At 41.9% G+C, this 23,081-nt stretch overlaps 1 protein-coding gene across 6 annotated transcripts in view; it reads right to left on the bottom strand.

Moving 5' to 3' along the window:
- Wdr33 (WD repeat domain 33) overlaps window positions 1-23,081 on the bottom strand; it is a 91,949-nt gene that overhangs the window by 63,666 nt on the left and 5,202 nt on the right. For 4 of the 6 annotated variants that reach the window (XM_040758007.1, XM_040758008.1, XM_040758011.1 and 1 more), the window contains exons 2-7: window positions 10,532-10,758; window positions 8,961-9,029; window positions 7,871-7,975; window positions 5,068-5,163; window positions 4,732-4,883; window positions 2,981-3,078 (exon numbers count right to left, since the gene is read on the bottom strand). In XM_040758007.1, coding sequence (XP_040613941.1) covers window positions 2,981-3,078; window positions 4,732-4,883; window positions 5,068-5,163; window positions 7,871-7,975; window positions 8,961-9,029; window positions 10,532-10,735 — 724 coding nt within the window. In that variant the 5' untranslated portion in view covers window positions 10,736-10,758. Of the gene's footprint in view, window positions 1-69; window positions 99-1,900; window positions 2,575-2,980; window positions 3,079-4,731; window positions 4,884-5,067; window positions 5,164-7,870; window positions 7,976-8,960; window positions 9,030-10,531; window positions 10,759-23,081 lie in introns of those variants that run through there. The other 2 variants (XM_040758012.1, XM_040758009.1) reach the window with 2 other exon arrangements.

Genomic DNA, 23,081 nt, shown 5'->3' with positions numbered 1-23,081 from the left:
ACAAGCTTAGAAATGACACTAAAAAACAGCAACTGTAAATTTTGTATTGAAATGGTACTGTGGCTCCGGAAGAATACTGTGTGCTTAAAGCTGAAATACTTGGAGGGAAAAAAGAAGACATGATTATTATTTTTAAATATTTAACTGTTTGTCAGACAGAATAAAGGTTTTTATTTTGTTCCTGAGTGTCTTACACAGGCTGTGCTCCACCTCTCAAGTGTTGAGATTATAGCCACACACTGTGTTTGCTATTTTCCTTTGATGTCCCAAGTGGAAGAGCAAGTTATAGAAAAGCTAATTACTAACATAATGGAAGAATTCTCTAAAATTTAGATGATATCAGTAAATGGAAACATGAGGTAACAAATACTTTATCACTAAAACTCTGAGTAAAAGTCTGATTTTTAGGGATGATGAAGAAAAGATTAAATATGTGATAAAGTATGTGATTTGATCATCTCCTCCACTCAAATAGTGTTTTTTTTTTCCATTTTCTAAATATCTAACTTCTCAAATTGAGTGCCTCACACAAACCACAAGAGAAAGGAGTGTGCCTGCTTGTCTGCCAGCTGGGTATGGGTGAACTCTGACTATGATACAGAGCAACTGCTGTTTTACAAGACAGAACACTCATCTATCCCAATCTCACTCGGGGATCCAAGTTTTCCATGAGAAGCCACCTTCAAGTTCTTTCTGCTAAGTTTTGTTGAACAATTTTGCATTTTCCGAGACATGATTGCAAATCTGCTCTCCAACCATCAAGTAGAACAGAAATGCTTTTAGTCTCACGGAATTTAGAAAACTGGTAACTGGAATCTCAAATCTCAAGGATTATGTGAGACTCGCTCTCAAAACCCCTTGACTGTTTAATTTAGTTCACATTTGCCTCATATACTATGGAGGTACTTAAGGGTAGGACCATTCAGCAGTAAAAATGTTCTTACAAGGTAGAAAATGACATACATATGCACATCCAAGAACATGAACCGTGAAGTGCATGGACATCCAGCATACTTCTGTGTATATTTGGAACACTTGAAACACTCGTATAAAGTCTAAAATGGACAGTTCTCATATAGAGAATAAAATACTCATGTAGTTAGTAGAGATGATATTAATGTACTTGAGTCTATATTGCCTATTTAATAACATCCATTTTATCTAAATTCACCTGGACTCAAACTAATAATAAAAAAGTTCACTTTAACTCAAATCTAAAAATATCAACTGCTATTTATAACACTTAATTTTAGAGACATTACAAGGCATATTTAGAGCTGTTTTCATTACCAGAAATGAATAGCTCTTCATTGGCATGTAAGGTTAAAAAAAAAAAAGAAAGAAACATGTAAAAGATTTTAGTTCAATACAAACTGTGGAGCAGTCTTCTAAGACAATTCTGTTATATTTCAAAATATTGTAAAGTTAATCATTGTAACCCCTCAGAATTATTTTAAATAAATAATGTTCTTATTTATTCCTGAGGATTTTTGAAAGCCTAGAAAACATTAAACTATGTCTGTTTAGCAACTAATACTTCTAAAAATAGTGAGGAAAGATCCAATTTAAGTATACTATGAGGATAAAAGTCAAATGGTTAAGATTCTAGTTATGACACTGGATCTGTTTTTTGTTTTTGTTTTGTTAACATGTCACTTAAATCTTCTGGGTCATGGTACTCATCAATAAAACAATTCAGACTAAGCTTCCCAAGACTCTACCTCATTCTTAAGCTGCATTATGTATGACCTTCACAGTACATATGGCTCTTAAAATTTAACAGGTACCGACAAGACCCCTACCTTAGCTATGGTTATGCACAAATGCACATGAGTCCAAGCCAATGTGACAATACATTCAATGATAATAGCTAGAAATATGTCTTTAATTTTTTTTTAAGTTTAGTTTTGTTTGCTTTACTCTGAGACAGGGTTTCATTATATAGTGCTGGCCTGGAACTGTCTATCTAGGCCAGACTAACTTGGAACTCACGGAGATCTGCCTGCCTCTCCTAGGACTAAAGGGTGTGCACACTACAAGAAATTTGCAATTCCACCAAGACAATTAACTTCTGACTCTTTAACATGAAGGAAAATCTGTAAATCATAATGTCTGGTGCCCATTCTTTAACCCTGAATCTCCCTTTCACATGGTGTTACTTCTGAGGCATTATGGAATCATGGCATGGAGCAAAAGTCAGTACAGGTTTAAACTAACCCTTGAAAATACTACATTCCTAGTGAAAAAGGAACTGAGTACAAATGGTTATACTGCAGTACGTATTGCACTAAAGAAATATACAACATAGTGAATAAAGGGTATGAACAGTCCCACTACACAAAGTGAGATAATCCACAAATGCGGAGCAAGCCAGCTGCGACAAAGCACAGCGGCACTCGGGGAGCCTCGGGGTCTGAGACAAGGACTGAGGACTAAGTTCCAGCACTCGGGGAGACTGGAGGTCTGAGACAAGGACTGAGGACTAAGTTCCAGCACTCGGGGAGCCTCGGGGTCTGAGACAAGGACTAAGGACTAAGTTCCAGGCCAGCTTAAGCTTCAGGATGGTGACCTTTCCTTAAAAAGAGGGTTAATGAGTATCAGTAAGCACAGCTACTAATACCCCTATTTTACCGGTTAATTTGTTACCTATTAGAGCTGTCAGAGTATGTGAGTAGCCTATTATTTTGAAATGTCTAAGTCAGGAAAGAATACTTCCCTAAAGGACACACAAAGTTAAGAAGTGATGGAGAAAAGGGAGAGGTTATATTTTAATTTACAGCTCAAAGAATTCAAAGACAGTGAAGGTACTATTAGTGAAAATTTACAAAATGAATGCAAACTAGAGAACAGCTGTGTTTCCTTGGTAGAGATGGTGGAAATACTTTAATGGAAATACAAGCCAGTATTGTGTATTGTGAAGATTTAACCACAAATGCCTTCCCTATTTAAATATTTCAATCAGTACTGTTAGTACACATACCTCGGAGAATTCTTTCCTCATGGCAACGAAGAAAATCCCAGATTCTAACAGTGCCGTCATCAGAGCATGTAGCAAATTTATTATCCGTGGGTGAGAAACTGTTACATGAAGACACACAGCAGGGGAAAGAGGTCAGCATTTAACAGATCATCCATGCTTCTCAGACAGGGAAAAATAAAAACACTGTGCTGTATTATAAACAGGAGAAGGCAGTGTCCAGTGAGGAAACCCTCAAAGAGAATGTAGTCAGCTAACATATGCATCTCATCAAGACTCAAAGGAACAGGGTTTGTTTCTTTCCAGTTTCCATCAATATTGAGAAGTTCTCAGTGCATTACTAGTCCTATGATTACCTGTGCTCCTTTTAGTCTATTTCCTGTGTCAACAAAACATGAGAAACTGCCTTACTAGTGAAGACTGATGTATTCTACTCTTAATGTCTGCATATAATCAGTTAAGCCACAGAGGAACACTGCTCAAAACATGAGCATCAGTCTCTGCCTCAGACACTTAAACGTCAAAACTGATAGGCTAAAACACTTTTAAGCAGGCTAGTAAGACTGACTGCTCAACATCCTTCTATACCATGTTTCTCACTTATTTAAAAAGCTTACAAAAACCGCATGCCTTCTTCCAGGTGTAAAGCAAAACCATGTATGTTGTACCTTTGGAGCAAAACTTAAAAATATACATCAGATTTCCTTTTAAAGCCAATGACTCTGCTACACAAGAAGGAGCCAATTTTCTTCCTGGGTGTGAAAAACCATCAAGATTTTCAATGAACTGTATAAACTCCCTTGAACTTCTGAATGACTAACAGTGAAAAAAATTATGAGCACGACACTGGGGCCAAGTCTATAAAGCAGAAACGTGTATATGCAACAAGTTCTGTGGATTCTGAAAGTAGAAATAAGTGCCTGCCAATGGTGTTTCTAAAGTCAACCTCTTCCCACATGTGAATGGACGACCTTAAAAGAATGCTGCTTAGCTTTATTCTGAGGCTGCAGCCATTCTTCAGGCTTCTTTTTGAAACTCTTTCCCCCAGTTTTACTATACATTTCTCACTGTTGTGTAAAAACATACAACTCACTGGAAACGTTTTAACTCCACTCATACATTTGCATAAGTCATGTTCTCAACAGTGAATCAGAAGAAAAGTCCTAGAGTCTTCTTTGACAAAGGTCTGCTTACAGCTGAAAGCATGAGGAACCCATTCATTACTCCGTTACTGTTTGCCACGTCCAGAGAGTTACTGTGAGGTTTTTAGTCCTATACTTGCTTTTTGAAGTCGTGGCAGAACCAAGCCAACCAGGTCTTCACTTAAGCCTCTTTTTTTCCTTGACTTTTGTGTGGATTCTGAAGGTGATTTCTGTAGGCTTTAGATTTTATTCAGTTGTATAATTAAAGACTGAATTCTTTATTTGGAATATTCTTGTCTTACACAGTAGATAATAAAAAGGAATAACGTATACACATTATTAACCATAAATGAAAAGAGAAAACCAGTGCAAAATGTGGCAGACAATACATCTCTAACATATTGCAAAGGCTGATACCAGGACAAAACTACTTCAGAAAGGTGCCAGCAAAATGGTGAGTATGTGAAAACAAAGAGAAATATCGTGTTCATAAGGTGCAGAAAGTTTCCCAGAATCTGAGAGAGCCCATGCATCTCTGCACCCAGAATACACTTAGAGAGTAGTTTAGCCATGACAATAGGGACTACAGAAAATGGTATATTGTGTATAAACCTGGCCTCTCTAATCGCCTCCTTATGTGCCTGGAACATCTTGACGTTGTTCATGTTGGATTGCCAATATTTCACATATCCTCCATGATCTGCTGTCAACATCCACATGTCATTATGTGACCAAGTCATGGCCCTCACAGGGCTATCATGAGCCTGTGGGAAAAAAAAACATTTTTTAAATTTTTCTTTAAGAGAACATACGGCTGAGACTAATAGGAACCTACCTATATTACAGCTCAGAGCAGTAAACTATCCAATTGTTAAGTTTTACAATGTCAATGAAGTTGACTGTGCACTCAAGTTCTTAGATGGGCTACCATCTGGTGGCTACTGTTACCTGCAATATGGTTTCAAAGTTGAAAGTCAGCCCATTCCACAAGGTGAACTCTCCACTAGAAGCCCCAGTGACCAACCGTCTTCCTTCTGGAGTCCACTGGAGGAGGAAAAGAGAGACAGGTTATACATAATCACAAGTCTTGCAACTTAAGGAATTGAAGAAATATTTTCAAAGGTGTTTTTGTTTGCCTGTTTAAGGGTGTGTGTGCATGCGTGTGAACGTGGAGGCCTGAAGAGGGTATCACATTCTCTTGAGCTAGAGTCACAGGGCAGTTGTCCACCAGCGTGAGTGCGGGAAACTGAGCTCAAGTCCTCTGGAAGAGCAGTAGCTGTCCTTAATTGCTAAGTATCTCTCCCGTTCCCCAAAACCTTTATGCATAAAACAGTAAATAACCAAAATAAAGAGGACAGCACTAAGTTTTACAGTTAATGTACCTTTATAAACAAGTATATTGTCTGAAAAGAACTTGTATCACACTGTGCAAGAAAAGCAGTAACACTCTGGGCTCATCAGCTAAATTTAAAAAGAAATATATTATGAATGCCCCTATGTACTTAAAAATCACGTTAATTCATAATATGTAGACTTCGCTTTTATCTAGACCACATAGCTACTAATATAAATTAGGTAGGCAATCACCAGAAAAGTTCAAATGACTCAATGAAAAACAAGGAATCTTTCAAATGCTGTTTGACATGTACATATATGTATACATATACATAAAATAACCAATGTGGAGGTATATACATTATAAAGCACTTGAGAGCCGAATGGACAAGGATCACTAGTTTGAGGCCAGGTGGCCTCAGCTCCACTGTAAGGCATCACCTCAAAAACCACAAAGTCAGCTCTGTGGCAGGCAGAGGCCCAGGAGCACAGCACTCTCCAGGCAGATGCAGGAAGCAGAAGGTCAAGGCCACCTGTAGCTACATGAGAGAGGCCCTGGATAAAATAAGTAATCCCAGCACTCGGGAGGCAGAGGCAGGCAGATCTAAGTGAGTTTGAGGCCAGCCTGGTCTACAGAGGGAGTTCCAGGACAGCCTCCAAAACAGAGAAACCCTGTCTCAAAACATAAAAACAAAAAATAATAATAAAACAAAATGAAGTTTATTTGGAAAAAAGATACAGAGAAGTGTGACCACTTGGCTCTTAATTGCTTTTATCAATAAATCATCATTTTGATGATTCTAAATAAGGAACTCCTATCTTCTTAGATTTTTGTTACCTGCTATGACCCCAACCCATCAATTCTGTAGTAAACCAAACTGTAAATAGAACACTTCTTAATAACTTTCAACAATGTGTATCTCTAATACACACAAATTTTCCTCAAGATCTCACACCTTGATCTCCAAAGAAGAAAACTCCACCACACGAAAAAGGTAAAGGAGTTTTAGGGTGGCCTGGGTTACAATACAAGATGAGTTCAAACCAGCATGAGGTTTATTATTGTTTTGTTTTTTTCCTTAAGCGATGTAATTCAGAACTTTTGTTAGGCCCTAGGTTCTATCCCTAGTAATAAGGGGAGAAAATAAAAATACAGGATGTGAAGGTTTAATTTCATACAGGTTCTCTGTCCTACAAAAAGGTGAAGGGCTGGAGAAGGATGCAGCAGCTCAGAGTGTTTGCAGCTCTCCCAGAGGACCAGCGCTGGTTCCCAACAGCAACATCAGACAGCTCACAACCACCTGTCACCTCCAGCTCCTGAGAACCCTGACAGTCTAAGCTCAATTCCTGGAACCCACATAAACACAAAAGAAGAGATGCAACTCTATGGGTGATCCTGCCCTCCACATATACACAAGGGAGAGCTCCCCACATACGCACATAATAGTAATTAAAAAATCAAATCAAAAACAAGGGAGCTGAAGAGATGGCTCAAGTTAAGAGAACATACTGACTTTACAGAGGCCTGAGTTGGGTTGCCAGCACTCACATAAGGCAGTCAACTCCAGCTCCAATGGATTGGATGCTCTCTTCTAGCCTCCAAACACACCTGCACTAACATGCACACAGACATGCATGTATACTCATCACTGAAAATGAACAAGCCAGGTGGTAGTGGCACCCGCTTTTAATCCCAGCACTCTGTAGGCAAAGGCAGGAGGGATCTCTGAGTTTGATGCCAGCCTAGTCTACAGAAAGAGTTTCAGGACAGTCAGGAATACACAGAGAATCCTTGCCTCAGAAAACAAAAAGCAAAAACAAACAAAAAATTCTAAAAAAAAAACTAAGAGATGGAAAGAGAAAGGAAATGAAATATATGATTAGATTAGAATCTGTAGGAATGTGAATTGAATGTCTTGTTGATATGGAAAAGAACGTTTTTTACTGCAAAATCCCTTCAAAATATTAAGTAGTGTGGCTATAACCCTGATTATAAAACTTGTGTGTGTATGTGTACTTTGATGTTGTTATTTTCAAGACAGGATTTCTCTGTGTAGCTTTGGAGCCTGTCCTGGAACTTGCTCTGTAGACCAGGCTGGCCTTGAACTCACAGAGATCCGCCTGCCTCTGCCTCCTGAGTGTTGGGATTAAGGGCGAGTGCCACCATCGACTGTCATAAAACTGTATTTTATAATCTAAAAAAAACCTACTAGGTACCTTCCCAGAGCTGTTAAGTATGATGTATCATAGTTTTTCAGCTCTCCTAAACATCATTTCCTATCAACACCCGACAGCTTTTCATTCATCTTGGGATGCTGTTTTTCCAACAGCAACAAAGCCGTCTGGCCCAACCTTGTCAAATACATTTGTAAAACTAAAGATTAATTTTTCAAAAAAATACCTAAAGAATACTTACCCTCACAACAAATACTGGGCATTTCACTTTGTTTGTTGATGTCCTAACAAATTTTGTTGTAACTGCGTTCATAGGATTATTCAACATTCCTATAGGTGGGACCAGCTATTAAAAAGAAACAGAAAAAAAAAGAACATTAGGTTTTTGTAATATCTGATAACTCACAGGGAAGAAAGGAGGAACATAGCAAGATTAACTATTTCATCACAGGGGCTGGAGAGATGGCTCAGAGGTTAAGAGCACCGCATGCTCTTCCCAGGGTTCTGAGTTCAATTCCCAGCAACCACATGGTGGCTCACAACCATCTACAATTCAATCTGGTGCCCTCTTCTGGCATGTAGGCAGAACACTGTATATGTAATAAATAAATCTTAAAAAAAACAAACAAACAAACAAACAATTTCATCACAGGACAAGATAACTATTTCAACACCTAAAGAAATTTTCAGGATAACTTTCCAAGTTTTCAGATTAAAAGTATTCTACATTAATTAAAAGAAAACCAAGATAAAAGGTTAAGCCCCATTAGTATTAATCTGAAACTTAATTTCAACGTCTGTTTAAATATCAGATTTTCTAAATTACTTCTCAAGGCCAATACACCAAAGCATGTTTGCAAAACCCAAATTTAAAATCAATTTTTCTATTAAAAGAATTAAGGCGCTGGGCATTGGTGGCGCACGCCTTTAATCCCAGCACTCGGGAGGCAGAGGCAGGCGGATCTCTGTGAGTTCGAGGCCAGCCTGGTCTACAGAGCGAGTTCCAAGACAGCCTCCAAAGCCACAGAGAAACCCTGTCGCGAAAAACCAAAAAAAAAAAAAAAAAAAAAAAAAAAGAATTAAGGCTGTTCAATCTTTCAACATTGCTTTTGCCTCCAAAGTTTAGCCATCATTAAATTTAAAGGAATATTTAAGCTGAGACAAAATTAAATCAAGGTAGATCAGACATACTAATTATACTTTGGGAAATATGCTAACTATAAAAATGAAAGGAGAAAAGACAACCTTGACCTTGAATTCACATGATTTGAGGTTTACAGGACCACACAAGGAGGTTCTTACTAAACTAATGTGACAGAATTTATACTTACGTCATTATAATAACCTGCATCCGGCTGAATGGCCCGCATATCTCTCTGGTCTCTTTGCCATATCCTATTCTGTTTAAGACAAATTAACTAATGAGTATTTGGTCTTGTGGCCTTCATATAAAATTTAATTAATAATGAATTCTAATGTATACTTTCATTTATGTGTACAGATTTTTGCCTGCATGTGTATGTATGTGGGTACCAAGCCACAGAGGTCAGAAGAGCATGAGATACTCTGAAACTGGAATGACAGATGCTTATGAGAATCAAACCCAGGTCCTCTAGAAGAGCAGCCTGTGCTCTTAAGCACTGAGCCACGTCTCCAGCCCCCAAATGTAGCAGGATTCATGTATGTTTTGAGTTTTATTTTTGTTTTCTTTACAACAGGGTCTCACTGTATATAGCCCTGGCTAGTCAGCAACCCCTATATATGCACCAGTGTGGCGTGGAACTCGGAGTTTGTTGCTTCCATGGCACTGGGATAAAAGGAATGCACCGACACACCAGCTATCTCCTCCGGTGCAGACAAGAATGATGGCGTGTCTGAGATGCTCCCTTCCCTGCTTAGCATTTTCCCTACTCACCCTCTTCTTCTGGTCCCCAACACATCCTCACTCACCGTCACCCTGATACATGGAAGTGAGAGGGGGCCCTGGAGAGGTGGCTCAGTGTTACCAGCACAGGCTGCTTCTGCAGAGGACCGGGATGCCAGTACCCAAATGGCTCACAGCTTGTCAACTCCAGTTCCGGAGGACGTAACATCCTCCTCTTCCCTACATGGGCACAGGCACACACAGCGGGCATACACACATGCGAGCAAACTACTCAGACACATCCAAGTTGGTGAGGGGGTGAAGAAGAATGGCAACCGTACTCCTGCCATGACCAAAGCATAAAACAGTTCCTTCTTCACTCTTTCCCAAGTCGAGCTTCATACTCTAACTAGTTTCCCAAAAGAAACTGCCGAGAAACTCTAAATCAACCAGTGTGGCGTCACATGCTAATCTCAGTACTTGGGGAATGGAGGGAATCCAAAACCAGGTTGTGTTATGTAAGATCCTGTCTTAAAAAGAGGAAAAATTAAAGTCTGAATCTGTCCTTACCTCTGACACGTTTTGCCATTTGCCTGTAATACACTAATTAGTAATTAGTTCAATGTGTAAACAGGCCTTTAACCACTGAACAAACAATAATGGAGCAGTAACATTTAGGAGGCCAACACAAGCTCATAAAGCACTCAGAAGCAGAGACAGAGCTGAAAACACTTCAGCCTATCACTGTATTCCCTGAGTATAGCAGAGACTCAGTCTCCAAGTCCTCCAGACTACAATTTCTTACCCTTGGGAACTCAGAAGTGGGGCAAGGGATGTTCTCAGTGCCAGTGTCTCAGAAATATTACTATAGGTAGTCACTTATTTCACATACACAGTGGTCATTTTCAGAACATGACTAATGAACTCTGCATCTAAAACACTAATCCATCCCACTAATTCAAAAATACCAGTAATACTTACTACCCTTCAGTTTAAAAAAGAAAACCCCTTTGCACAAAGTACACTCACTGGACTTACCTCCAAATACTTAATTACAGAAGGGTTATAGTCTATGGTTTTTCGGTTTACGGCTTTTCTCATTCGTTTTCCATCGAAGGTGAGTTGCTGCATTGCTTGCTGCTGTGCAAAATCAGGTCGCTTATAAAATAGTTGTCGGGGTGCCTGGTGTTGAAACCTTGGCATATGGAAAAATCGTGGAGGAGAGCCAATTTCTGTAGCCATGGTGATGTTTTCCTACTAGGTCACTAGAATACAAGAGGAAATATTTTCAGTACACATGTCAGTATGACAACAGTGTCTAAAAACATTATTTTTAACCTGAAATCATTTTTAAACTTTTAAAAAGTGTGTGGGTGTTTTGCCTACAAGAATGTGTCTGAAAAGGCTAGGAGAGGGCACCGGATCCTTTGAACTGGAGCACAGCTGAATGTGCGCGGCCACGCACATGCTGAAAATCAAACCGGGTCCTCTGGAAGGGCAGCCAGCCCTTGTAACCAATGAGCCACCTCCAGTCAAACTTAAGTGAGTACTTGTTTAATGATATTTATTTATTTATTTGCTTTTGTTTTTTATAGGTGGTTTCTCTGTGCAGCCTTGGCTGTCCTGGAACTAATTCTATAGACCAGGCTGGCCTTGACCTCACAGAGATCCATCCGCCTGGCTCTGCCTCCTGAGTGCTGGAATTAAAGGTGTGTACCATCACCGACCTAGTTATTAATTTTTCCCCCAAGACAGGATTTCTCTGTGTAGCTTTGGAGCCTGTCCTGCACTCACTCTGTAGACCAGGCTGGCCTTGAACTCACTTAGATCCACTGCCTCCCTAAGTGCTTGGGATTGAAGATGTGTACCAACACCACCTGGCCACAATTGTTCTTAATTCAAATGAAAGATTGTAATTTCCACTATTTTTCTGTTCTTACACTTGGTTTATGTTACTCTCAGATATTTTTTAAAAGAGTTTAGAAAAAAATTAATGATATTCTTCAGGTAAAAAATGGCCCTGGCATCATTGGTGAGGTTTCATTCAGCAACTGTTATGGGAGCAGATGCAGAGACCCACAGCAAACATTAGGTGGAGCCTAGGGAACCCTGCAGAAGGTTGTGAGGGAGGATAATAGGAGGCAGAGGGGTCAAGACACCACAAGAAAACAGCCACAGAGTCAGCTGACCAGGGCTCCTGGGGGCTGGCAGAGACTGAATGCAGAGACAGTCAGGGAGCCTGGATGGGTCTGGCGTAGGTCCTCTGCTTATGTCACGGCTGTGAACTAACAGTGGGAGTGCCCCACCACCTCCAACTCTTCCACTTGCTTTTAGGACCCTTTTCCTCTTACTTGGTTGACTCATCCAGCCCTAATAAGGGGATGTGCCTAGATTTACTACAACTTGATATGCCATGTTTGGTTGATGGCCCTGTGAGGTCTGCCCTTTTCTGAAGGGAAGGGGGAGAGGGGATGTGGCAGGCAAGGACTGGAGAGGAGGGAGGAAAAACAGCAGCTGGATTGTAATATGTGAGAGAATAGTAATAAAAAAAGAAAAGAGAGGGCCTAGTGGTGGTGGCGCACACCTTTAGTCCCAGCACTCGGGAAGCAGAGGCAGATGGATCTCTGAGTTCAAGGCCAGTCTGGTCCACAAAGCTACACAGAGGGAGGGAGGGAGGGAGGGAGGGAGGGAGGGAGGGAGGGAGGGAGGGAGGGAGGGAGGGAGGGAGGGAGGGAGGGAGGGATGGGGAGGAAGGGATGGGGAGGAAGGGAGAGGGGGGAGGGAGACCCGGAGGGTGGGTGAGTCTTGGTACTACTTCATCGTTATCACTTCCCGTGATGGTAGAGTCCTGTGTATATGTCAATAAAGCACTATTGGCCAATAGGGAAGCAAGATAGGTGGGACTAGGAGTCTAGGAGGATTCTGGGAAGTGTAGTGAAGAAGCGGTTGCCATGTGACTCCCGGGAAGAACAGACGCAGCAGGAGTGCGTCCTAACAAAGATAAGTTCTTGTAAAATATATATGAGTAATTATGGGTTAATAATCAAGTCAGACCTAGCCTATACGAAACCAAGCAAATGGCCAACAGCTTCATAATTAATACAGTCCCGTGTGTGTTATTTGGGACTGATGCGGCTCAGGGACCAGGCTGGTGGGAAGACAATGTTACAACTTCGGCCCCTGCAAGTGTAACAGCAATGATACAAAAGAGGGTGGTGGTGATGTCAAGGACAAAAAGAAACCCTGACACACACCAGTAAACAGGACAGCAAAGCAAGTGTTTAATGTGTCTCTGCACTACTAGGAAGCAGTTCTTGAACTACAGCCCCAGCATGTTAGTTTATAATGAGATGAGAAATATCCCTATTAGAGTTGTGCATTAATTATTGTGTACAAAGAGCAGTTAGAGGCTGCTGAGGAATCTGCTTACTCAGACACCTCACAAATACAGCTACGTCACAGCAATGAGATTTAAGAGCTTCGATCCAGATATCTACGCCAATTTTTCTGAAGGCGTAAATTTTTTCTGAATTTGTTTTGAGACATGATCTCTTTATGCAGCACAGTCTAGTTCTAAGCTCACAACCCTCCGCTCTCTGCCCCCAATGCTGAGCTGTGTGCCCAACCCCTTTTCAAGAGTGTTCTGGGACAGACAGTGTGGCAATGCGTGCTTTCAATCCTAGCACTGGGAAGGCAGAAACGGGTAGACCTCTAAGTTCTGGGTTAGCCTGTTCTACACAGAGTTCCAGTACAGCCAGGATTACACAAAGAAAGTGGAGGGGGGCACATTCTGAGCTGTCACGATGGCCCAACAGTTAAAGGTACTTGCTGGCAAGCTGCCAACATGGGCTTGATTTCCAGCACTCACATGGAAGGAGGGCAGATCCAACGTTACACCCCCAACTTCTGTAGACCCTCTCATTTCTAAAGCCATGTGTTTGCATTCTTTCATACATACACGCATACATACATACATGCAAACATGGATGTATGCTTGCACACATACACACACACACCACAAAAATAAACGTAGTATTTTTAAGTAAAATCAAAAGAACAAAAAATAAAAATTCTTAAATTTAGGAAATAGAGTATGGTACTGAGGTACAGGCCCAAGTCCCAAAAAAGCATACTTAAGAAAGTTCTATTTTTGTTTTGTTTTGATGGGGGAGGTCCTTCTGCATGCTGTGAATATGTATTTCTCTTATTTGGTTGATGAATAAACACTGGTTGGCCAGTTGACAGGCAGGAAGTATAGGATGGGCTGCAAGACAAGGAGAATTCTGGGAAGAGGAAAGGCTAGGAGAGAGATGTAGCCACCAAAGAGTAACACAACTGAGCATTTACAGGTAAGCCACAGCCTCGTGGCAATACATAATTTAATATAAATGGGTTAATAATTAAGAGAGATAGCAAGTAAGAAGCCTCAGCCATTGGCCAGGTTATAATTGATAGAAGCCTCTGTGTGTTTATTTGGGACAAAGAGCTGCAGGACCAGGCTGGAAAGAAACAGGGTTTCTCTATAGCTCTGCATGCTGTCCTGGAACTCCTTCTGTAGACTAGGCTGGCCTACTCACAGAGATATCTGTCTGCATCTGCCTGTCTCCCAAATGCCACCACTGCCCAGCTGAAAATTCTATTTTTTATAACTATAAATTTTCTAATTTTACTCAAATGCATTTCAACAAAAAAGTTATACTAATTATAACATGTATAACTGAGAAGTGTGTCAAATGAAAACAGTCAAACACACAAGGCCATGTGTGATGACTCTTTTTACAGGAAAAACCCAGAATACGCACACAGAGATGAAGCCTCTCAACTACAGACTACAAGAGTCCAGGAAGACGACTTCCGAAGAATGAATGGTCTTTCCCTTGAGGATAAGAAAAGGTTAGAACTAGGAAAAGGAGGCTGCTATACAACACCAAATGTGCTCAATGAGCCCAAAGGTGCACTTCAAATTGATTTAAAAGCTGGGCACTGGTGGCGCACGCCTTTAATCCCAGCACTCAGGAGGCAGAGGCAGGAAGATCTCTGAGATTGAGCCCATCCTGGTCTACAGAGGGAGTTCTAGGACAGCCAGGGCTACAGAGAAACCCTGTCTTGAAATGTTCCCGCCTCCAAGTGACCTTAATGATGTGTGACTTACACATCAACTAAAAATGGGAAATGTAAGGGAAAAATTCAAAAGGGTATCAAATGAAGCAATAACAAAAAAGACAGGCTTCAACTGGACAGACAGAGCACCCACTACCCAAGACCCACGGCAAGGACTGATGGTGTGAATGACTAGGGTCCAATGCCACAAAAAGCAATTGTTCAGCAAGGGCTGGTAGAGTGCTTGTTCTATATCTCTAACACTGCATAAACCCAGGCTGACAGCAAAGACCTGTAATCCTAGCACTAGGGAAAAATGGAAAACTCTAGCACACGCGCGTGCACACACCTGTTGGAGCACACCTCTCTGCTCAGGAGGAGCTGGACAGATAACTTAGCAGTCAGTAAAAGTGGTCACTGCTCTTACAGAGGTGCCATTCTTAAAGCCCACATAAAAGCTCACAACACCGCTAACTCCAGTTGCAGGATAGTTAATACCTTCTGACGCCCATGGGCTACTACTGCACACATGTGGTATATACACATACACTCAAACATACACATAAAGTCAATATTCTCCAAAACAAACCACCTAGGAGGACCTAACTATTCCAAAGGTCTATGTAGAGGTTACAGTCGGGTATTCTTTGCTCAACGAGAGACTCCTGCCCCCTTTTCTAGTCTATGTTTGTTCTTTAGAAAACAAAGTGGTTTCCGTACAAATTTCCCTGATTTGCCAGCACTCAGGAGGCAGAGACAAGTAGATCTCTGTAAGTTCCAGGCCAGTGTGATCTACACTGTAAATTCTAGGGCTGTCAGAGCTACGTAATGAGACCATGTCTCAAAAAAGGAAAAAACAGATCCTGATTTGTTCAGGACTCCTGTTTATTTTGCTTGTTTTTAATATAGGGTCTGGCCAAGGTGCCTTCCGAATTCTGACAGACTTTACACCATTAAGAACAAATACGCCTGGAGAGTGTAGCAGACACACCTATATTCCCAGTACTTGGGGGGTAGGAGGAGTTGTTTGGCTGCACATCAAGTTTGAGACCAGTCTTGGCCAAGTGAGGCAGGGAGAAAGAAAAAGGATCAATCAGGCGGGAGGGGGAAGCGGGGAGAAGCCAACCATTCACTGACATCCCAGCAGAGGCCACAGTTAGGGTCTAGTGCAACAGAGACTATTACCAGAGGCCAAGCCAGCCTTCCAGCACAGGTAGGAACACACATTCAAGGCTAACACTCAGGCTCCTCCTACAGTCTCTGTAAGACTAACCTTGGGTTACATAGATGAATATATTAGTATTCCGTGATCCAATGCTAATACAAAGGGAACTTTTGAAATAGTTTCTTATAACCTTTAACAGTGTATGTCCTTAGTTTTTGTTTCATTTTCTTTTCTTTTTTGGTTTTTGCTTGTTTGTTTTTTGTTTTTTGAGACAGGGTTTCTGTGGCTTTGGAGGCCGTCCTGGAACTAGTTCTTGTAGACAGGCTGGTCTCAAACTCACAGAGATCCGATCACCTCTGCCTCCAATGCTGGGATTAAAGGTGTGTGCCGCCGCCACCTGGCGTTTTGTTTTGTTTTTAAGAGCAGGAAGTGTTATCTAATATCAGCTGTAATAGCAGCTGTTCTAGATTACCCATCTAGGTTCTGGACTGGAAAATCAAACCTTAGATACTACCCCAAAAGACACGTGATCCCTAATCTGTCAGACTTAAACTGCTGGTTAACTGGGCCAGTAATAAAACTATCAACATGCCCACTCTCTTCATTTTATCCTAACATTAATAAATAGGAAATTTGCCCGGTGTGGTGGCCTATGTCATTAACCCAAAATTTAGGAGGTCAAACAAGGCAGGCCAACTCTTTGAATTCAAGGACATCCAGTCTACATATAGAGATTCCATATTTTTTAATGTTATAATAAACAAACAGGCCAGGCACACATCTTTAGTCCCAGCATTAGGGACACAGAGGCAGGCAGCAAATTTTCCGCCTTAGCCTCCAGAGCTCTGACATTATAACAGTGTACACAAGCATAACTCCTAGTTCAGCATTTTTCCACATGCTTATCTGACATCTATATGGTAATGGTTCTATTCAGACCTTTGTGTCCATTTTCCTAAGTGGCTTTTTAATATGTTTTATGAGCTCTTTGTATATTTCAGATATCTTTTGGGGGAGGTTTGAGGCAGGATTTTTCTGTGTAGCTTTGGAGGCTGTCCCATAGACCAGACTCACCTACATCTGCTTTCCAAGGGCTGGGACCAAAGGCACACGCCACCACTGCCCAGATGATTTAGATATCTCATCCTTAATGAGTTTTGAGGTTTGGTTTGGTTTCGTTTGATTTAGTTTTTGTTTTGGGGACAGGATCTCTCCTGGCTGCCCCAGAACTCTCTCTGTAGACCAGGCTGACCTTTAACTCAGAGATCCATCTGTCTCTGCCTCCTGAGTGCTGGGATTAAAGATGAGCACCATCGTGCCTGGTGAGATATTTTTCCCAAGAATGTTTCTCATGATCTCTGGCTTTTCTGCTTATTCTTGTAACTGAAGTTTATTTACTTGCTTATTTATATTTATTTTTGGAGTACTGGAGATCAAACCCAGACAAACTCTTGCATACAGCTAGACAAGCATCTGTAAAGTGGAGTTCTTACTTGGTCTAGATAATAAAAAGCCAGCGTCAGCTGCAGAGGGAAATGCTGAGAAGGAGCAAGCCACAGCACACCTTACTCCTTAGCATCTCAGCAGACAAGAGAACACTTCCTATTTCTCCCTGCTTATTATATCCTTTCTGCTCAGCTACCTCATTTCCTGTCTATCTGTACAGACCTCCAGACCTCTATGGTTAGTTGGTGGCAAGTTCCATTCTGACTCTCAGACAAGCTTTATTTATGCAAGCAAAGCATCACCACGGCATCCCTAACACTGAGCACTAAATTTGACTATTACACACAATTCCCACGTCAGCAACTTCAGAATTCCAACTCCAAGGCACTCAACACCTACTTCCGGTACCTACACTCAAATGAGTGCAACCCACAATCATACACAGATACACACAATTAAAATTAATTTTCATATTCATTTATGCAATCAAAATATACACCCTGGCGCTAAAGACATAGCTCAGTCGGCAGGATGCTTGCTAGCATGCCTGGAGTTTGGGTTTGAACTGCACACTGTCACAGTGGCTCAAAAGGTGGCAGCAGGAAGACCAGAAGTTCAAGACCAAGTTCAGCCAGAGTCTGAGGCAAGCCTGTGATGAACACACCTATCACTACACTTGTATTTTCTCTTTGTGTGCATACACACGAAGAAGTCATGCCTCAGAGGTGGCTGTTCTTCCAGAGGACCTGCGTTCAATTCCCATCAACCACAGGGTGGCTCACAGCCATCTGTAATGAGATCTGGCACTTTCTATTGGTGTGCAGGCATACAATCAGGCAGATACATAAAAAAAAAAAGTCATGTAGAAGCCAGGCAGTGATGGTACACACCTTTAATTCCAGCACTCCAGAAGCGGAGGCAGGCAGATCTCTGAGTCTACATAGTGAGTTCCAGGACAGTCAGTGCTATCTATAGTGAGACCCTGACTCAAAAACACGATCGATAGATAGATAGATAGATAGATAGATAGATAGATAGATAGATAGATAGATAGGCAGGCAGGCAGGCAGGCAGGCAGGCAGGCAGGCAGGCAGGCAGACAGACAGACAGACAGACAGGCAGACAGGCAGACAGGCAGACAGGCAGACAGGCAGACAGGCAGCATCCCCTTGTGGTGTCACGAAATGACTAGGTCAGACGAGGTGGTGTCCTACAACCCCAGCACTCAGGAGATGGGCAGCAAAACAGCAAGCTCCAAGTGAACCTGAGCCACTTAGGAGAACTCTACTTAAAAACAAAACCCCAAAAAGCAGGCTAGAGAGCTGGCTCAACGCTCAGGAGTACTTCCTGCTCTTCCAGAGAACCTCAGCTCCTAGTACCCAAAATAAGGAACTAAGTCGGGCCTTGGTGGCATACGCCCATCCCAGCACTCGGGAGGCAGAGGCAGGTGGATCTCAGTGTTCCAGGACAGCCAGGACTGTAAGGCAGAGAAACCCTGTCTTGAAAAACAAAACAAAACAAAAAAACCCAAAAACACTAAAAATTAATCATTTAAATAACAAAAAGACATAATAGTACATAAAAGGTTTTTTTCCTTTAACATAAATTTATTCACACATGCCTAAGTGTGTTTTTTTTTTTTTGCCTGCTTGCATAAATGCCATGTTTATGCTTAGGGTCCAGAGAGATCAGAATACGGCACGGAATGCTAGGAATCGGAGTTACAGATGGTTGTGAGCCACCAGGTGGGTGCTGGTAAACGAAGCCAGGCCTTCTCCAAGAGCAGCGAGCGTTCCTAAGTGCTGAGCCATCTCTCTAGACTCCATAGGTCACTCCTTTAATAACAGCACTGCGGGAGACATAAAGGATCTCTAAATTCAAGGCTAGCTGGTCTACTGGGGAAGTCCAGCCCAGCCAAGACTACACAGTAAACTGCTGTCTCAAAACTTTAAAAAAAAAAAAAGTGAGCGGGTATTGGGGCTGGAGAGATAAAGTGTTTGCTACACAAGACTGAGGGCCAGAGTTGAGATATCCACATTAAAAAAAAGCTAGGGCCAGGGTTGGCAGGAAAGCTCAGTAGGTGAAGGTTTTTGCTACCAAGTCTAACTTAACTGCTGTGAACAGTCCTTTTGTGCACTGCATTTAGTTTAATAAAAAGCTGACTGGCCAAGTAGTCAGGCAGGAAGTATAGACAGGACAACCAGACCAGGAAAACAATGGGATGAAGTGAAGAAGGGTAGGCCAAGTGAGACAGATAAGAAATATGGGTTAATTTAAATGCAAGAGTTAGCTAGAAACAAGCCTGAGCTATAGGCTGAGCATTTTTAATTAATAGTAAGCTTCTGAGTGATTATTTGGGGAGTTTAACCCCTCCCCCATGTTGTCCTCTGACCTCCACATGCACAGTGCAGACTAAGCAAGTAAAAATACAAGTAAACACACAAAGCTAGGCACAGCAATGCACATCTGCAACCCCGATGCTTATAGAGGGTAGGTAGCAGGGAGACGGGAAGACCCCTGGAACAAGTGTCAGCCATTCTAGCCAAAAGGACAAGCCCCAGGCTCAGTAAGAGGCCCTGTCTCAGCCAAGCATGGTGATCTCTGTGAGTTCAAAGCCAGCCTAGTCTACATAGAAAGACCCTGTCTCAAAACAAAGAGACAAAAAATGAGATAGAGAAAGGTGGTGGTAGCCGGCATTGGTGGCCCACACCTTTAATCCCAGCACTCGGGAGGCAAAGGCAGGCTGATCTCTGAATTCGAGGCCAGCCTGGTCTACAAGAGCTAGTTCCAGGACAGCCTCCAATGCCACAGAGAAACCCTGTCTTGAAAAACAAAAACAAAAAAACTAGAGACAGAGGAAGCAGATCTCTTATGAGTTTAAAGCCAACACACCAAGTCCCAGGACTACATAGTAAAACCCTGTCTCAAAAGTAAGAGGAGAGGCAGAGGAAAAGTGTTGACACCAACCTCTGGCTTCCATGGGTAATGGCACATGAACACATAAAAAATAAAAAAATGTAAAGATATTAATGGAACTATTTTTAGCACTTTTAAAAATTATATTCTTTAGTAAAACTGCATTTTTTTTTTTTTTTTGGTTTTTCGAGACAGGGTTTCTCTGTGGCTTTGGAGGCTGTCCTGGAACTCGCTTGGTAGTCCAGGCTGGTCTCGAACTTACAGAGATCCGCCTGCCTCTGCCTCCTGAGTGCTGGGGCATGTTTTCTTTTTTCCTTTTGTGGGGGTTGTTTTGTTTTGTTGACAGAGTTTCTTTGAGTAGCCCTGGCTGTCCTGGAACTTGCTCTGTAGATGAGGCTGTCCTTGAACTCAAAAGAATCCACCTGCCTCTGTCTCCTGGGTGCTGGGATTACAGGCGTGCACTGCATAGCTGCATGTTTTCTGTGTACTACTGTGAAGTGACTCTCAGCCCTTCAATGCAGTTCCTCATGCTGTGGTGACCCCAACCATAAAATTATTTCTGTTGCTACTTCATAACTGTAATTTTGCTAGTTATGAATTATAATGTAAACATTTGTTTTCTGATGGTCTCAGGTACCCCCTGTAAAAGAGTCTTCAATCCCCAAGAGCCTGCAACCCACAGCTTGAGAACCACTGTGCTAGTGAGACAGGAAATCAACACACCATGACCAGCAGCATATTTGATGGTATTGTTTTATCCATCACCCGTTTTAGAATTACAAGTGCAGTCAGAAGAGCTAGGGATGAGCCAGGCACGGTGGTGGTACACACCTGTAGTCACAGAACTCAGGAGGCTGAGGCAGGAGAGCCACAACTCAGCACCTGAATACATTGAAAGCCAGGATCTTAAAAGGTAAATGGGGGGGGGGGGGACAGGGAAGCCTCAGCAGTTAAAAATATTTGCTGCGGGAGCTGGAGAGATGTGGCTCAGAGGTTAAGAGAGGACTGATTGCTCTCCCAGAGGTCCTGAGTTCAATTCCCAGCAACCACATGGTGGCTCACAGCCATCCAGTGCCCTCTTCTGGTGTGCAGGCGTATATGGGGGCAGAATGTTGTATACATAATAAATAAGTCTTTTAAAAAAAAAGCCACATGGTGGCTCACAACCATCTGTAATGAGATCTGGTGCCTTCTTCTGGCCTGCAGGGATACATGCAAGCAGAACATTGTATACATAATAAATCTTTTTTTAAAAAAGTAAATGAAAGAAAACAAAACAAAAAATGAAGCTACCTTGATTGTATGGAATAGCAAGCTTAAAACAGTCACATAAAGATAAACCAAATGAGGGACTGAAGAGATGACTCACTGGGTTAAGAGGACCTAAGCTCTTGCAGAGGACCCATGTTCAGAACCACATGGGGGTTTAAAACTACCAGTGACTCTAATTCCAGGATATCTCATGCCCTCTTCTGCTCTCTGAGGGCTCCTACACATGTGATGCACATAACTTCAAACAGATGCACACACATACACAAAAAGACTTATAGGTGGTTGTGAATGCCTTTAATCCCAGAACTCAAGAAACAGAGGCAGGGATAGAGGCAGGAGGAACTCTGAGTTCAAAGCCAACCTGGCCTACAGAGCTAGCTCCAGGACAGCCAGAGCTACACAGAGAAACCTTGTCTCCAAGATGGATGGGTGGGTGGGTGGGTGGGTGGGTGGGTGGGTGGGTGGGTAAATGAGCAAACGAAAGAATAAATAACCTGGAGCTTTTTAAAAAGCCCATAGCTATTGGCATGGATAAGAAGGGTAACCCTTAATGCTAAAAGCCCAAGAAGATGAAGCCCCGCTATTGCAGAAACCCTGCCAAGGGACTAACAAATACTCCCAACCTATATATTTCAAAAAAGCCATGTACAAGAGAAAGTACTAGACCATGAAATCGAAGGTTGAAAAGAAAATAAAAGAGAGCTTTTTTGGTACAGTCACAACACTTACAGGTACTATCAATAACATCAGCAGTGGTGCACAGCTTTGTAAAACTACCAGGTGTGCTGACACATGCCTTTAATCCCAGCACTCCAAAGGCAGACCTGTGAACTCAAGCCAGCTTCAGACACCTAGTTAAGTTTTTTAAAAGGCAAGTGTGGCCACACATACCTGTAACCCCAAACACTGTGGGGGGCAAAAACAGGATTACCAGGGTTTGCTGATTTCCAACTTGGGTCCAGATTAAGAGAGCCTTGTTAAAAAAAAAAAAAAAAAAAGGAGGGGGGGCAAGGCGTTGGTGGCACATGCCTTTAATCCCAGCACTCAGGAGGCAGAGGCAGGAGGATCTCTATGAGTTCATGGCCAGCCTGGTCTACAAGAGTGAGTTCCAGGACAGCCAGGGCTACACAGAGAAACCCTGCCTCAAAAAACTAAATTAATAAATAATAAAAATTCCTATTTCCTACTGTGACTGGAAAATAGTGAAATCACTTACTTTTGGAAACAGGACTTCACTACATAGCCTATATTCACTAACTACATGGTATGGCCTGGAACGCACTATGCCTGCCTCTGCCCCCTGGAGTGCTGGGATTAAAGGTGTGTACTATCCCACCCGTAACAATTATTCTTATATATAAGGAAACTGAGACAGGACAGCCTCCAAAACCACAGAGAAACCCTGTCTCTAAAAAAAAGAAAGAAAAAAGAAACAATAAATAAATAAATAAATAAATAAATAAATAAATTTTTTAGGGAAGTGAAAAAGAAAGCTGGGAGAACAGCTCAGTGACAGCAAACAGCCTAGCATGTATGAGGCTCTAGGTTCTGATCCCATGCAACACAAAAAAAGAAGTGAAAATCTACAGAGAAAATATCTGCAAATCATGTGTCTAATGAGAGTCTTGCATTAGAGCATGTCAGCACAGTGCATAATCTCGGTAAAGAGACCTGCCCCACACAGGCAGA

This window comes from Mesocricetus auratus, unplaced genomic scaffold (genome assembly GCF_017639785.1).
Source record: "Mesocricetus auratus isolate SY011 unplaced genomic scaffold, BCM_Maur_2.0 Super-Scaffold_100015, whole genome shotgun sequence".
Lineage (NCBI taxonomy): Eukaryota > Metazoa > Chordata > Mammalia > Rodentia > Cricetidae > Mesocricetus > Mesocricetus auratus.
Note: the sequence above shows the minus strand (reverse complement) of the source record. Positions and strands in the feature narration are given on the sequence as shown.